General features: G+C 58.7%; 6 protein-coding genes across 7 annotated transcripts; 4 read left to right on the top strand and 2 right to left on the bottom strand.

Annotated features, from left to right (window-relative positions):
• Positions 1-1,338: 1,338 nt before the first annotated feature.
• Positions 1,339-2,349, top strand: GGTG_01069 (hypothetical protein; the record flags this gene model as incomplete). Its single annotated transcript, XM_009218827.1, has 2 exons — positions 1,339-1,677; positions 1,819-2,349. The coding sequence occupies 2 exons, from the start codon at positions 1,339-1,341 to the stop codon at positions 2,347-2,349; spliced, it is 870 nt and encodes a 289-aa protein (XP_009217091.1).
• A 535-nt stretch (positions 2,350-2,884) lies between these two features.
• GGTG_01070 (hypothetical protein) lies at positions 2,885-4,138 on the top strand. The gene is made up of 2 exons (XM_009218828.1): positions 2,885-2,978; positions 3,157-4,138. Exons 1-2 carry the CDS (start codon positions 2,961-2,963, stop codon positions 4,003-4,005), a joined length of 867 nt encoding a protein of 288 aa, XP_009217092.1. The 5' UTR covers positions 2,885-2,960; the 3' UTR covers positions 4,006-4,138.
• A 786-nt stretch (positions 4,139-4,924) lies between these two features.
• GGTG_01071 lies at positions 4,925-7,629 on the bottom strand. 2 transcript variants are annotated; one of them, XM_009218829.1, is made up of 5 exons: positions 7,264-7,629; positions 6,752-6,812; positions 6,512-6,620; positions 6,278-6,426; positions 4,925-6,147 (listed from the first exon to the last, which is right to left on the bottom strand). In XM_009218829.1, exons 1-5 carry the CDS (start codon positions 7,383-7,385, stop codon positions 5,239-5,241), a joined length of 1,350 nt encoding a protein of 449 aa, XP_009217093.1. In that variant the 5' UTR covers positions 7,386-7,629; the 3' UTR covers positions 4,925-5,238. The 2 variants fall into 2 exon arrangements, with proteins under 2 accessions (XP_009217093.1, XP_009217094.1); XM_009218830.1 differs by having other exon boundaries at positions 6,752-6,913; positions 7,172-7,629.
• Positions 7,630-7,752: 123 nt separating this feature from the next.
• GGTG_01072 (alpha-tubulin suppressor protein Aats1) lies at positions 7,753-9,201 on the top strand. Its single transcript, XM_009218831.1, has one exon. The coding sequence runs from the start codon at positions 7,848-7,850 to the stop codon at positions 9,027-9,029; it is 1,182 nt and encodes a 393-aa protein (XP_009217095.1). The 5' UTR covers positions 7,753-7,847; the 3' UTR covers positions 9,030-9,201.
• GGTG_01073 (hypothetical protein) lies at positions 8,955-11,254 on the bottom strand. The gene is made up of 6 exons (XM_009218832.1): positions 10,865-11,254; positions 10,637-10,774; positions 10,194-10,569; positions 9,519-10,111; positions 9,335-9,457; positions 8,955-9,274 (listed from the first exon to the last, which is right to left on the bottom strand). Exons 1-6 carry the CDS (start codon positions 10,976-10,978, stop codon positions 9,248-9,250), a joined length of 1,371 nt encoding a protein of 456 aa, XP_009217096.1. The 5' UTR covers positions 10,979-11,254; the 3' UTR covers positions 8,955-9,247.
• A 223-nt stretch (positions 11,255-11,477) lies between these two features.
• On the top strand, positions 11,478-13,019 carry GGTG_01074 (hypothetical protein). The gene is made up of 3 exons (XM_009218833.1): positions 11,478-12,121; positions 12,244-12,514; positions 12,588-13,019. The coding sequence occupies exons 1-3, from the start codon at positions 11,735-11,737 to the stop codon at positions 12,782-12,784; spliced, it is 855 nt and encodes a 284-aa protein (XP_009217097.1). The 5' UTR covers positions 11,478-11,734; the 3' UTR covers positions 12,785-13,019.
• Positions 13,020-13,110: the final 91 nt, after the last annotated feature.

The following is a 13,110-nucleotide window of genomic DNA, read 5'->3' on the forward strand; positions in this document are numbered from 1 at the left end:
GGAGGTAGGGGTATAGGAGGAAATACGTTTGGTATTTATATTTACCTCTTTTAACTCGGGCAACTAGTCTCTCCAGATCATCACCGCAACAGTGTTCGCAAAGTTTCTTAGGACCGGGATGCACAAAATCAAACCTGTACAGCCTGTCGCTCGTAGGAGAGGGACGAGACCACACATCCTGGGCTTGTAAATTTCCTGCGAATATTGTGGCCATCTGGGCTTCGAACGGATGGTCTTTAAGCTGATGGGGAAATTCAAGAACTTCCACTGCCTTCCGGATAGTTAGTGGTGGCTGAGTTAGAAGCCCTGCGAGATTGAACTTCTGGTGCTGAATCGCCTTTTCAAGGTCGTACTGGAATACGGCGCTTTTGCCGCCGGTATAACCAGCCACAACATCACCAAGGCTTATATCGATCGTTTTGCTTGGAGCACCACCTCTGGCACGGGCGGTTATGCGGATTCGGATGTCAGGGAAGCTGCCGAGTATAGTTGCCGCCCATCGCCCGTACCTTCCCATGCGCGGATAGTCCATGACGACATCCTGACCTCCCATTCCCCCCAAGATGTAGGTATTCCTGTCGCTCGGGTCGATGTTCATGGGTTGCGAATGCCAGGATCTGTCGAAGAAACTGCGGGCAGCTATGTGGTCGGTACGGGTATGTGAGATCCGACTGACCGTATACTGACGAGGATCTGGCCAGCTGGACATTAGGTATATAAGGGGGTCGGTGGTAGTCGGTTGACTTTCTCGTTTCTTTGTCTCACTTTCATAACCTTTTGTCATGTGTTCCTTATCCTCTGCGTCACCCCTGTTTGCCTTACTGCCTTCGCCAATGATTTCATTCGCCAGGCTCTGCAGCCCGTCGATAAGCTCCTCTTCTGGAAATCGGCCTCGGGGAGAAGTTCAAGACAGGCAACAAGCGGGAGCTCGTCGCACAGCTTAACCTCAACCACAAGATCGCTACCCTCGCATTGAAAGATCTGGAGAGGTCAAGCTGGGACGGCTTCCTGAACAAGGGGTTCTTTGATCAGGCTGTGAGGTTCTGCCTCGACGGCAAAAACTTCACCAAGGCCTCAATGAAGCCAAAGACTAGGCAGCTCGGTGTAGTGAACCCCCCTGAGCCAATGAATGCTGAAGAACGGAAGAGGGGGGTAGTTGAGAGGAGAAGAATCTTCTACCGACACGTCGTCCGGCCGCTCGTGTGGCTGGCGAGGCAGGGCTTCAAGGCACAGCCTGGGCTTATCACTTACGTCAAGAAGAAACGCCCTGAGCCTCAATCAGGGTTGACCGACCCCGCACAGCAACCGGATGAAGAACATCATTTCCACGGCGCGATCATGCCTAAAATGTGGCTCGAGGACATCAAGAAGATCGGCGTATCTGTGGAGCGGAAGCGAAGAGCACAACGCGTCACGACCCCCGTTCGAGTTGCGATCCTGGACACGGGACTGAACATGGATCTACCCATATTCGACGAGAAACCAAGCCGTATGAATGCTGTCAAAGGCCATGTAGACTACGTTGACCCCGGAGCGTCGACCATAACGGACACTTTCGGCCACGGTACCTTGATGGCGAGGATCGTCATGGAGTGCGCACCCGGCGCGGAGATTTTTGTTGCGCGGGTCGCCAGAAACAGCAAAGATCTTAGGGCCAGCCAAGAAAACATTCGAAAGGTGAGTGAAACAGCCCCTCTGTTTCGTGTTAACTGTTTGATTACGTTGGTCGCGTTACCCAACGGTAAACCACTGTCCAGATTGTGCATCATCTAGAGGGCTGTGTACCTGTCCAAATCACTGATGGAAGCGGAGGCACAGGCTATCCACTGGGCAGGTCAAGCCTGTAAAGCCGACATTATATTGACTTCGTTCGGCATATCCCGCAAAGACGAGGGCGGGATCGGCGAGGCTATCGAGACTATCGAGAAAGAGCGCAAAGAGAACATCATTTTTCTCGCCAGCGCCGGAAATTCGGATACAGATGACGAAAGCTTCTCGGCCTGCCATGGCTCGGTCGTTGCCGTTTACGCAACCGACAAGCATGGAGCACCCCTTTTGTCCAATGCAGTAACTCCCTCGCGGGACACCTGGGTTTTGGGCACGTACGGCGACCCACCCGATTCCCTCCTCGCCGAGTTCGATAGCCCCTACCCGGGAATCTGCAAGGCGGGCTCGTCTATCGCCACGGCGGCCATGGCGGGCGTTAGCGCAGTGATGCTCGCATACGCCATGGTGCTCCCCTCACTGGTGAAGCTGCCGTGCAGCCAGGTGTTGGAACGGCTCTGGACTACCAAAGGGATGGGGGCGCTTCTCTACCGGCTAGCGCCCGAGCCGAGAGCCTATCCATGACTCCGTGCCGTGAAGCTGCCAGTTTTCTGGAAGAATGAGTCCGACGATTCGGTGAGGTATTGTGTGTTCGTCACCACGCAGTCGGAGGTGGAACGGTTGTTTCCCAGACGGCCGCTGGTGCAGGCGAAGAAAACGGACATCAGGAGTCACCTCACCAGCTAGCACCTCGGTGAACTCCTTGCTGCAGGATACTTCACGAAACGGCCCTTCTCGCGGAGGGCGTTTTAGCAAACAGTAAATGGCTTTATACCAGCTTTGTGCATATAAATCGAAATCTCTTGGTATTTATCAGCCATGTTATATAGCCCACATTAAGGTCCAAGAGTCTCGGTCCGCGACCACGGTCGTCCGCGAGGGCAAGCCTGAAGGATGTACTGGCGGCACAGCGAACGTGGCTACTTGGTTACCTCTTGGCAAATCAGCCGCTGGCCCATGGATGCCTGATGTGCCTGGTTGTGATTGGGTGGTGTGGCCGAACCTGCAGTTGGTGGCACACTCGCATCAGTCCGTGGGCTGGGACCTCAAGGCGGGACATCAGACTTGACTGTCGTGGTCTTCTGCGGGGAGAATACCGCCAGCGACTAGATACATATACCGCAAGCAACGGCGAGATGTCGAGCAAGACCTGGGTGTGGCTCTCAACTCTCGATTTATCCCCTTAAACCAGAGCACAGCGCTGCGGCCATCTATCGTCGCAAGCGCGGCAAGGCTCGATCGCCAGCTCTGCCATCAAGTATCTCATGGCTCAGGGAGGGCTCAAGGGGCCGATGGACAGAACTTCGCACCGGCTAACCTCATGTCTGACAGTTCCTGCCCCCCGATTTCACCTTCCTTCCCGACGGCGCCATCGCCCTTGGACGGCTGATTCCCGATCCCAGACGGCCGACCGAAACGCTCGCCTCCCTCGGGCCCCAATCGGAGCACCCAACCATTGCCATCCCAGAGGCCAAGTCGCTCGTCGAAAGGGGCCGCGTCTTTTCCGCCGATAAGAAGCGATCCTTCGGCTTCGAGCTGCTGGCCAAATTCCTCGAGCTGGCCTCGGGCAGCGGCAAAACAGACATGTCGTGGTCGCGAAACAAAAGCTTCAGCGCTGTCGACCACGAAGTACGCACTCTCGACGGCGTCTTCGCGCCCGAGACGCTGCGCGCCATCACACGCCTGGACGAGGTCAAACGGCACATGGACAGCGGGCGGTTCGGGAAGCGATGGGTGTACGTCATCACCGGGCTCCGCGTGGCGGTGGACTCGTTCACCGTCACAGACGAAAAACACTTCAAGGCGTCAGGGTCGGCGGCCGGGTCCAGCTCGGTGCCGGCAGGTAGGGCTCCGCTAGGGCTGAGAGGGGAGCTGTCCGGGGCCAGAGAGGACGCGAGCAACCGGTCGTATCAGACGGCACCCGGGATCGTCTTTGCGTACCGTCTGCACGTTATCCGACCGAAAGGGGATGGCGACGCCGAGGGGGGCGTATTTTCCGACAGAGTCGCCTTCCTTACCGGGGGAGCAGGGGATAGTGATGGCGACGAAGATGAAGAGATGGAACTCGTGGCCGTAGACGCCGAGATGGCCAGAAACGACTTGGACATGGACCCGGACACGCTCGGCGAGGAACAGAAGTTCGAAGAGGGGGATGAAGAATCTTATGTTGCGATGAACTAGGCTAGAGGCCACCCTCTTGCAAACACGTAAGTGCCGCTGGTAGGTAACGTGGTTGGGTATTGGATACATAACAGTCAGAAGTTCAACCCTGGCCCACACCCCAATCCCTCGTTGCCAAAATCGAGTGCTTGCCTAGCTCCTTGTTATGCTTCATTTGCTGGCTGGTCCCTCGCGTATGACCAAGGGAGTCATCTCAGTCGTCGGTTTTGTGGTTTATTTATAACTGACGAGCTTCGCCATTCTCCTTGTTATCAAATCAACACCAGCTCCGCTCTTCCCCTGCGTTCTGGCCCCCGCGAGCTGATAATCACAATAAATCCTACTCTCCTGCCCGCTCTTCCGCATGAAGCTCTCGACGCAAGAGACCAAAGAGGCAACGTCGACCGAAGTGCTCAGCGCTTTCCACCAGCAACTCCATCCCAGCGCTAAATACCCAACCACTCCTGCCCCGGGGTACCCATTCTACGCCATCCACCATGTAGCCACAGAGGAGCGCGTTGGCCTGCGTCGGGCTCAAACTTCACGAGGGTTCTGAAGAGGCTCGCGTCTTCGCCTCCTTGATCGAAAAGGGGACCAGTGACGAGGCGGCGGAGCTGCCTCGCCTACATGCGCCAACATGCGCACGACATCGCCAGTTACGTGTCACCTGACTCTTCCTTCATCGAGACCGGAGGGAAGCGGGTACGTGATCAAGATAAAGTCTCCCGAAGGCCAAAAGCTGCAGGAGCTTATGCAGCCACATAGCGGTCCGGGAAAGAGGGAGCACTAGCATCCGAGAGATGGCGAGAAATACGACAGGGCCAAGGGTATTGGCAAGGACCTCCCTTCCCCTCCCTGTTGACAATGGTCGGCCCGCTCCTATAAATGGCCGTCCTGCGCTTGCCAACAAGCAGACATCGTCTGCCATTCGCTCAGGCTCTACTCTATTGCAGGGGTGGAGAGAAAGGCATTGGGGTGAGAACACTGCACGGGGGTGGATTTTCTTTTTGATCCCTCTTGGTTAACTATCGTTTTCCTACCAACAAGCTGACCGGTTTCTGCACTACCGTGGCTTTACTACCGTCTACGAACCCCATTTCTTCGCAACTGTTGCCAACGAATAGCGCCCAGGTGGTCTGAAATAAGACCAACTGCAATGGGACCAGTGGGATGGATATTCGAACAAACACCAATGTCACAATACTACCGGTACCTCCCCTGTCCCTCTGCCCAAGTCCAGGTCCTTCTCCCGCATCACTCGCTCGTCTCGAGAACGGCCTTGATCATCTCGTTGCCGAGCTTGGTGGCGTCGGCGAAGCGGGGCTCAAAGAAGCGCTGGGTGACGACGAAGCGCTCGCGCCACGTGTCGAAGTGGCCGAGGCTGACGCACTCGGCCCAACCCCTGGCGGCAAAGGTGAACTCGAGGTCGTCGGCGCGGAAGGTGCTGTCCTCGACGGCGATGCGCAGGGCCTCGTCCAGCCGGGCCGGGCTGCGGAAGAGGTGCTCCGCCACGCCCAGCCACAGCCGGAACAGCGGCGTCGAGCAGATCATGTGGTCGTACGGCACGATGCCCAGCGCGCTCCAGCAGTCGACCATGGCCAGCAGGCTGAGGTGGTTGTTGGGCAGCTGCTGCTGTTGCTGCTGCGACTCGCTGGCGCCGGTGGCGGCCCCGAGGCTGAAGCGGTCCAGCAGGCCGTCCCGGAGCAGCGGCCGGGCGCCCCACTTGGGGCTGTCGTCGCGGCCAAAGACGCGGTCGCGGGCGGCGAGGACGCGGGCGCGCAGCTCGGCGGCGCGGCCCGCGAGCATGAGCTTGTACAGCTCCGTGGCCGAGCGGGCGTACTGGTCGATCTGCGCGCGCGCCTCGGGGTTGAGGATGGCGAGCCCGGCGTAGACGTGCCACTTTTGCGCGTAGATGCGCAGCATCAGGTTGATCTTTGCGTTCTCGATCCCGCCCACGTACCGGCCGCCCTCCCACGGGAACTGCGCCGTCGCGTGCCAGGCCTTGCCCATGGACAGGAAGGCCGCGTGCGTCACGGCCTGCGTGTCGGCCGTGATGCGGTCGTGCTCCCGCGCCGAGAGCACCACGTGCTTGGAGCCCAGGCATCGGAGCAACGCCTCCACCTTTGCGAAGGAGGCATCGCTTGCCCGGTGGGGGATCAAGACCTAGTCCGCGTGTACCATCAGCAACGGGTGCGGGCAGGCATCTCCAGCTACCCGAGTGACGTGAATAGACATCCCACAACGCTCCCTCTCTCGCACATGTTCCCATCATGGCCATCTTGTGTGGACTTACCAGAGGCTGGCCCTTGGGGTCTACGCTCGGACCGTGAAGGGAGTGGCACAAGACGATTTCAACGTCGCTAGGAAGGTGCTCCTCGAAAGCCCGGACTTCTGGGTCCTTGCACGACGTCTGTCCCCCAACTATGGCTTTCTGCTTGGTGGCTGTAGCATTGCTTTGTGAGAAGTCGAATCTTGGGACCTCGAGACGGGGAGGCAAAAAGCAGAAACAGGCGGGGCAGGTTCGTACAGGGGCCGTACTCGGCTACAACGCGGCCAATGGATGCCGCCTCCACGCTGTAGACAATGTAGTCGCTCGCTCGTGAGACCAGATGCCCATTGCGTAGGACTTCAACATTCTTCGTGGGCGGCAACGTTCGACGTAACGCAGGCACAGTCTCAGCACAGGCTCATCTCACTTCAAACGACACAAGACCATCGAGGACCAAAACACGGGCGGAACGCGCACAAAATATGGAAAGCAGCATACTTGTCCCGAGAATTCTTCCCGCAGGCTGTCAAATTTGTCTTCCCTATCACAGGCTAGGACTCTATTATTCATTATCACTAGTTAGTACTGACAAAAGCAGTGGACAAACGCCGAGCAAGCTCTTAGGCGCTGCCGGCTATGCTTGAAGTGCAATCTGTAGATCTGGGCAAGCTGGGTTAGTCCAAAGCCCAGAAAGTCAGGGTATCTCAACAAGAAAGGTAACAGTAGGTGTTTGCTCAGACAAGGTAAAGTAAGGTAGCTGAGAATATTCATCATGGAAAGTCGTCGACCACGCCGGGGCCAGAAAGGCTGATCCGGCAAGTCTCGGACGATGCTCTAGCCAAATGCACTCAAGTCATCATAGCGGAAGGGAGATGGGGTGAGTGCAAGACAAAAAAGAAAAGGCTCCAAAGAACTTACCAGGAGCAGCGATACAGCGCGACTCTCGCCCGCGGCCGCGATAAAGCTGACTCGGCAGTAAACGAAGCATTGAGAACGAGCCAAGACCCTACCTCCAGCCAGCGGCGCTGAGCCTCTTGGCGTACATCTTGCCCATATCACCAAGGCCGATGATGCCGACAACAAAGTCCTCCATGCCAGGCACAGGGTGCGAACCTTGGTTGGAGGAAGCCATGCTGGTCGGGGAATCGCCGTCGCGAATCGCTGGGAGCGGAAGGGCCAAACAAGTCACAACCAACTGGCCAAGAAGGCCCTCAGCACATCTTCGAGGCGCCGACCAGACTTCTCAATCGAGCCCGCAGACGTTGCAGAGAGTACCGCTCGGGTTGATTGGAGGTGTGGGCAGGTGAAAAAGAATGGGATTGCTGAGGGAAGGGAAGAGGAAGGTTGGAAAGGCTGTCGGGAGAAGCAAATTTTTATGGTCGTCAGGAAGTGGGACTTTTTGTATCCGCGTCGGCTGGGAAAGAAGCTCCAAGCGGGCCCTACGTGTTATGTAAGCGCGCGTTCTTAACCCACTTTCCCTGCCAAACTCCACCTACATCTGCCAGAGGACGTGAGGACCACCCTTTCGCTCAGGCAAAAGTCCCCCTCGCCTCACTCTTCTCTGACCAAGGTGTAGTCTTCCTAAACCTCAGCCATGGAGACCATCTTCGCAATCGGCTCCAACGGCTCCGGCCAGCTGGGGATCGGCCACCGGGAGGATGTGTCGGTGCCCAAGCCGGCGCTCCTCGGCGGCGGCGGCGACGGGGTGGTGGCGGTGGAGCCGGCCCAGCTGCCGCCAGTCGCCGCCTTCGCCGCAGGCGGGAACCACTCGCTGCTGCTCACGCGGTCCGGAGACCTGTACGCCGCCGGGGACCTGAACACGGGTGCGTGCGGGCTCGCGTCACCCGACCTGCCCGCCGCCCGTGCCCGACCCCCGGTCCTCCACAGGGTCCATCTGCCCGGAACCGCGCGGGGATGCGCAGGTAGCGAGCAGCAGCAGGGACAGGCGACGACGGCCCCGGGGCGCCTGGTCGCGGCGCTGTGGGAGGCGTCCGTGGTCGTCGGCGCCGACGAGCAGGGCCGGCGGAACCGCGTTTACAGCTTCGGGTGCGGTGGCAAGGGCGAGCTCGGCCAGGGGCCCCTGATCGTGCGGGCGCCCGCCCCGGACCTGATCCCGGGATTCCCGCCGGCCGGCACCGAGGTGGTGGACCTGGCCGCCTGCATGGGCCACGCCGTCGCGGTGCTCGACAACGGCGAGGCGTGGGGCTGGGGGCAGGGCAGGAAGGGCCAGCTGGGGGCGCCCGAGGGCGCCGCCGTCACGGAGCCCCGCAGGATAGAAGGGGTGGGCTTCGTAGTGGCCAAGGCCGCGTGCGGCAAGGACTTCACGGTCCTCGTCGGCGAACGATCAACGGGTGAGATTCTCGTGCTGGGCTCGGACAAGTGGGGCCTGAAGGCGTCGGCTCCGTCGTCGGTGAAGGATTGGAGGGACGTCCAGGCCAGCTGGGGTGGTGTCTATGTCCTGCAAGCGAATGGGAGCATCCTCGCTTGGGGAAAGAATGACCACGGCCAGCTTCCACCGCCCAGCCTTCCCCCAATTTCACGAATGGCCGTGGGCAGCGAGCACGTTGTCGCCGTGACCGAGGACAATGACGCTGTCGTCGCATGGGGTTGGGGTGAACATGGCAACTGCGGCCCCCAGATGCAGAAGCCTGCGTCACAGACTGAACAGTGGAGCGTCATCGCATCTTCCAAATACATTCCCCCGGGATCCTGCATCACAGCAATCGCCGCAGGCTGTGCCACAAGCTGGGTAATGATAGGACAGTCTATTCCATAGATAGCAAGCTTCTCAGAGCGAGATGACATCAAGCTGAAGAAACTACCTATCGCGATTATGATTCCATCTCCGTCATAGAGGAGTGTACAGTGGCAGGCGCGGCAGTTCCTCGGAAATATGGCCAGATACAAGGTAGATCAAGCACCAAAAGCGAGGAGACAGGTTATTTTTCACCATGGGAGATGTGTACACAGTTTCCGCACGTATTGACACCGGCTTCAGGAAAAGAGCCCGAACCGACGGACCTGCATCGACTGTTAGTATTGACACTGGCCAATCTGGCGGCCTGGGGCCAAGTGACTTACATCCGAAAGTCGCTGCGTAGGCTCAACTTCCGAGGGAAGCCCATCGTTCTGCGGTGCTTCGCTCCGCGCCTCGAAAGAGGCAGTACGGCCGAGATGCTCGCTAATCCGCATGGTCGGCGGGCCCTATATCGAGGTCATGTCAGCTCAGAGCCAGACTCAAACTTGTAGGGGAGACGAGACTCACGGGATCGTTAGTAGCGTCCCAGCCAAGGGGACCGTTGTCGTCGTCGTCTTCGCCTGCGTCCTCGTTCACGGGCTCCCATTGCTGGTCGTCATCCTGGGCAACAAACATGGCCTCGGACCGCATCGTTGACGGCGGCGGGAGCGGAGGCGGCCGCATGTCGAAGGCCGAGGGCCGAGGGGGCTGCGAGGCCTTCGCCACCAGAGGCACAGCCGCCGGAGCGGCCGACTCTTGCGTCCGCTGTGACCGCGCCCGGGCAACTGAACCGGCGCGGCTTGAGCCAGCATCGAGGGCGGGCTTTGCCGCCTTCGCTGCGCTTTGCCCTCTCCGCGACTTTTGTACACCCTGTCCCCTCTCGCCGACCGTCATGAGGATGAACTCGCATAGGATGCCGTCGGCGCTGTAGTGTAGCTTCATCGGGCGCGCCGGGTTAGAGTACCGGGCAGAGAGGGTGGCGCTAGTGATGGTGGCGTGTTGGAGAATGGCCCTGAAGTCCTTGACCGGAATGATGGTGTGAAGCTTCGCCTCGATGGCTATATCATCAAACTCGTCCATCTCAACAGCTATGGATGTGTGCAGCGGCTTTTTGAGGATTGCTTGAGCCTTGCGTGTCAGCACCGGACGAGACATGGATCGACATAACGCCAGGGGAGGCCTATGGCAGGGTTCCCAACATACTAGCATCGCTAGACAGCTTAAAGTCCTTCTCGGTGTAGCACGCAAAGTTCACGACATTCTCGCCCTCGGTGTTAATGTCGAGCAGATCAATGCCTGGACCAAAATGCTCCATGAGCTGGCGCAGGGTGCGGGACTCGATAGTCCAGTGGTTCACAACCTCATCGGGGTCGAACCTGACCCGGGTCGGGGCTTTGACCTCAAACGGGAGGCTGTGCGTGGCCGTGATGCCATTTCTGCACACTATCTGGGCGATGAACCGGCTCTTCTTCCCCGGCCCGTCGTCAATGGCGACATCGCACCGCTCGATGGCCGCCTCCCTCTCTCTGTCACGGCCGGGCTCCCCGCCTACTCGGGCCCGAAAGACAGCCAGCAGAGCCTGCTAGCAAGATTAGATTCCGAAGTAGAGCGGGCCCAGGGCATTGGACCAGATTTTAACGGCGCACCTTGATGTAGATACTGCAGTGGAAGCGCTCTCTGTATTGTTCGCTCCCTTGGAACGAGTAACGGGAGAAGAATCGGGCTAGCGCAAAGGAGAAAGATATATGGGCCGATTTGGTCAAGTTCAGGCCCGTCAGGACAAACTGATACGGGGCGGAAATGCGCAGAGATCTCGCACGTCAGCAAGCAGGCGACTTGGCGGGGGCCAATGGAGTTCATCAGATGTTGCAGACCTTGTCCTTGCTGGCGTCGAGACAGACGTCATCGCAAAACTTCAGTATGCAGGCCAAGGCATTCTGCAGCGCGATCACGCCGTCCTCACTCAGGGTGAAGGTGACGATGGCCATGTCGTGCTGTTCGGTGTCCTGTCCCGGTAATTGTTTTGGTCATGTACACGAGGCAATACTCCAGGAAATCATGGTAGACGAAGACGGCCGAGGTGCGCGCGTTTGAGTGTGTCCAAACCGAGCTCAATCGCCTCTCGTCGCTCCCGGGTTATGTGAGGCGACTCGATTCGGCGCACCAAGTTTCACTCCGGGGCATGTCAGCCCACAGAGAAGGCGGATGAGAGCCCGGATAGGACAGAACACTGCACCTCGATGAACGTTGATGGAATATTTTTGTTGGCCCATTTAGGAAGTCGCGACCTTTGTTGGCGCGCGGGAACGGAGAGGTCAATTGATTCCTATACACAGTGCGCAACCCCGTTTTTACAGCATTTGCCGCCATGTGGTACTGTGAGGCGGCGAAACGTCCAGCCCAGCCCGTAAAATGCACGCACTGTGTCAGCCTGACCCAATTCTCTCAGCGCGCGGCCGCCCCTTTTGTCCAGCGCCAGCGGCATCGAGTCAATCCAGCGGCTACTAACACCCACACCAGCCGGTCTGGGCGCTGCAGCTCCGCTTGTTTTCGGTATGTGGTTTGCGAAAGCCCGAGTGTGGGACAGGGCAGGCAAAGAGCAGAGGTTGCCAAAGAGTGATCCCTGGGAAGGGGGGCCAACCGCCAAAGAAGGAATAAATACGGCGGGACAGCCCGGGCTCTTTTCAGGACTTTGCTCGTGATAAAACACAGCTCGGGGCGCCCGACTTGCAAAGGAGACACCGATGAGGAGTGTTTTCAGGCGACGGGCAATATCTCCCTGTATCATCCAACCCCACCTATCCAGACGGTCGTCGCTGTTGGCATCGCGCATCCTGCACCCTGTGCCAAAGCCGCTGGCCGCTCAGTCCATTCCCACGGTTGCGCGCACCATCACATCCAGTATGGCCGCACAGTCCGAGATGCCCGAGGTTTCAGCCTCAGCCCCGAAACAGGAAAGCTCGGTCGACATGCCGGCCGCGGGAGCCAGCACCGCCGAAGAGGCAGAAGCCAAGCCGGCTGCGGACAACGGCGCCGACGACGCCGGCGCGGTGGCCGAGCCGGCGCTTCCCCCGCTGACCCCTGCCGAGTTCAGAGAGTTCAATCGGCTCGCCGACGAGATGACATATTACGTGAGTCGCCGTCGCCGCCCAGCCCGCGGCCGGGCGCACCTGGAACCTACCTACCTATAGTAGAACGACGAGGGCTGACACGTCGTCGACTTCATCCACACCCACACACACTCCCCATCAAGCACGACCACTTCAAACAAAGCTGGAATGTCCTGTACGACGCCGCCAGCTCCGGCCGGCGGCCCAAGAACCTGACTCTGAAGCAGTTCCTCGACACCGGCATGGGCTTTGTCCGTAGCCTAACGATGCACCACAACATCGAGGAGATCTATCTGTATCCCATTCTCGCGCCGAAAATGGCCGAGTTCCGCCACGCCCAGGGCGGCGGCGGCGGCAAGAAGCTGTCACAGAAGCAGTCCGAGCTGATCCAGCAGCACCGCGACATCCACGAGGGTACGGAGTTGCCACTAACCTGTGACCAAGAGATTCGCACCAAACCGCTGACACGTCTACCGTCCAACCCCAGGTATGGATCAGCTAGAGGAGTACATCAACAAGTGTCGCTCGCGCGAGGCGGACCTGGAGATGAGCGTGCTCCTGCAGAAACTGGATTCGTGGGGCACCGTCCTGTGGAAGCACATGGACCAGGAGGTCGAGACACTCGGGGCGGCAAACATGAGAAAGTATTACACGCTTGGCGAAATGAGGCGGATCCGAATGTAGTCGTTAGGCGTATTGCCTTTTTTTTTTGTTTACGTCCCAATATAGATAGATACCAGCCACGAGAGTGGGCGTGATCAGGCGGTCTACAACAAGAAAGTTTGTCGTTGTTGTCTGAAAGCTAGCCGATCTCGGCATGATCTGATAGTCCGAAATCTGACATCGGCATCTGGCAGCAGTAAGCTGCTTGTTGCCGGTTTCTTTATGCTCTCCTTTTCACTTGAACCCGTTTCTTGGCCCCCTTCCTCCCCTTCCGCCTCTGCTGCCCCGGGGCTCATGCCCGCCTTTCAAGCCCACAAAAACGACAACAAGATGAGCGCATCATCAAA

The sequence above is a fragment of the Gaeumannomyces tritici genome (assembly GCF_000145635.1).
Source record: "Gaeumannomyces tritici R3-111a-1 unplaced genomic scaffold supercont2.1, whole genome shotgun sequence".
NCBI lineage: Eukaryota > Fungi > Ascomycota > Sordariomycetes > Magnaporthales > Magnaporthaceae > Gaeumannomyces > Gaeumannomyces tritici.

What these genes read in the sequence shown, in the direction of transcription:
- GGTG_01072 (XM_009218831.1), top strand. Translation starts at nt 7,848, where the DNA reads ATGGAGACCATCTTCGCAATCGGCTCCAACGGCTCCGGCCAGCTGGGG.
- GGTG_01073 (XM_009218832.1), bottom strand. Translation starts at nt 10,978, where the DNA reads ATGGCCATCGTCACCTTCACCCTGAGTGAGGACGGCGTGATCGCGCTG. An exon ending in ACTGCAGTATCTACATCAAG is followed by an intron (nt 10,570 to 10,636) that starts GTGCGCCGTTAA and finishes TCTTGCTAGCAG; the next exon opens with GCTCTGCTGGCTGTCTTTCG. An exon ending in TAAGCTGTCTAGCGATGCTA is followed by an intron (nt 10,112 to 10,193) that starts GTATGTTGGGAA and finishes GCAAGGCTCAAG; the next exon opens with CAATCCTCAAAAAGCCGCTG.
- GGTG_01074 (XM_009218833.1), top strand. Translation starts at nt 11,735, where the DNA reads ATGAGGAGTGTTTTCAGGCGACGGGCAATATCTCCCTGTATCATCCAA. An exon ending in CCGACGAGATGACATATTAC is followed by an intron (nt 12,122 to 12,243) that starts GTGAGTCGCCGT and finishes CTCCCCATCAAG; the next exon opens with CACGACCACTTCAAACAAAG. An exon ending in GCACCGCGACATCCACGAGG is followed by an intron (nt 12,515 to 12,587) that starts GTACGGAGTTGC and finishes GTCCAACCCCAG; the next exon opens with GTATGGATCAGCTAGAGGAG.
- GGTG_01071 (XM_009218829.1), bottom strand. Translation starts at nt 7,385, where the DNA reads ATGGCTTCCTCCAACCAAGGTTCGCACCCTGTGCCTGGCATGGAGGAC. An exon ending in CTCAGCGCCGCTGGCTGGAG is followed by an intron (nt 6,813 to 7,263) that starts GTAGGGTCTTGG and finishes AATGAATAATAG; the next exon opens with AGTCCTAGCCTGTGATAGGG. An exon ending in GGGAAGAATTCTCGGGACAA is followed by an intron (nt 6,621 to 6,751) that starts GTATGCTGCTTT and finishes CCGCCCACGAAG; the next exon opens with AATGTTGAAGTCCTACGCAA.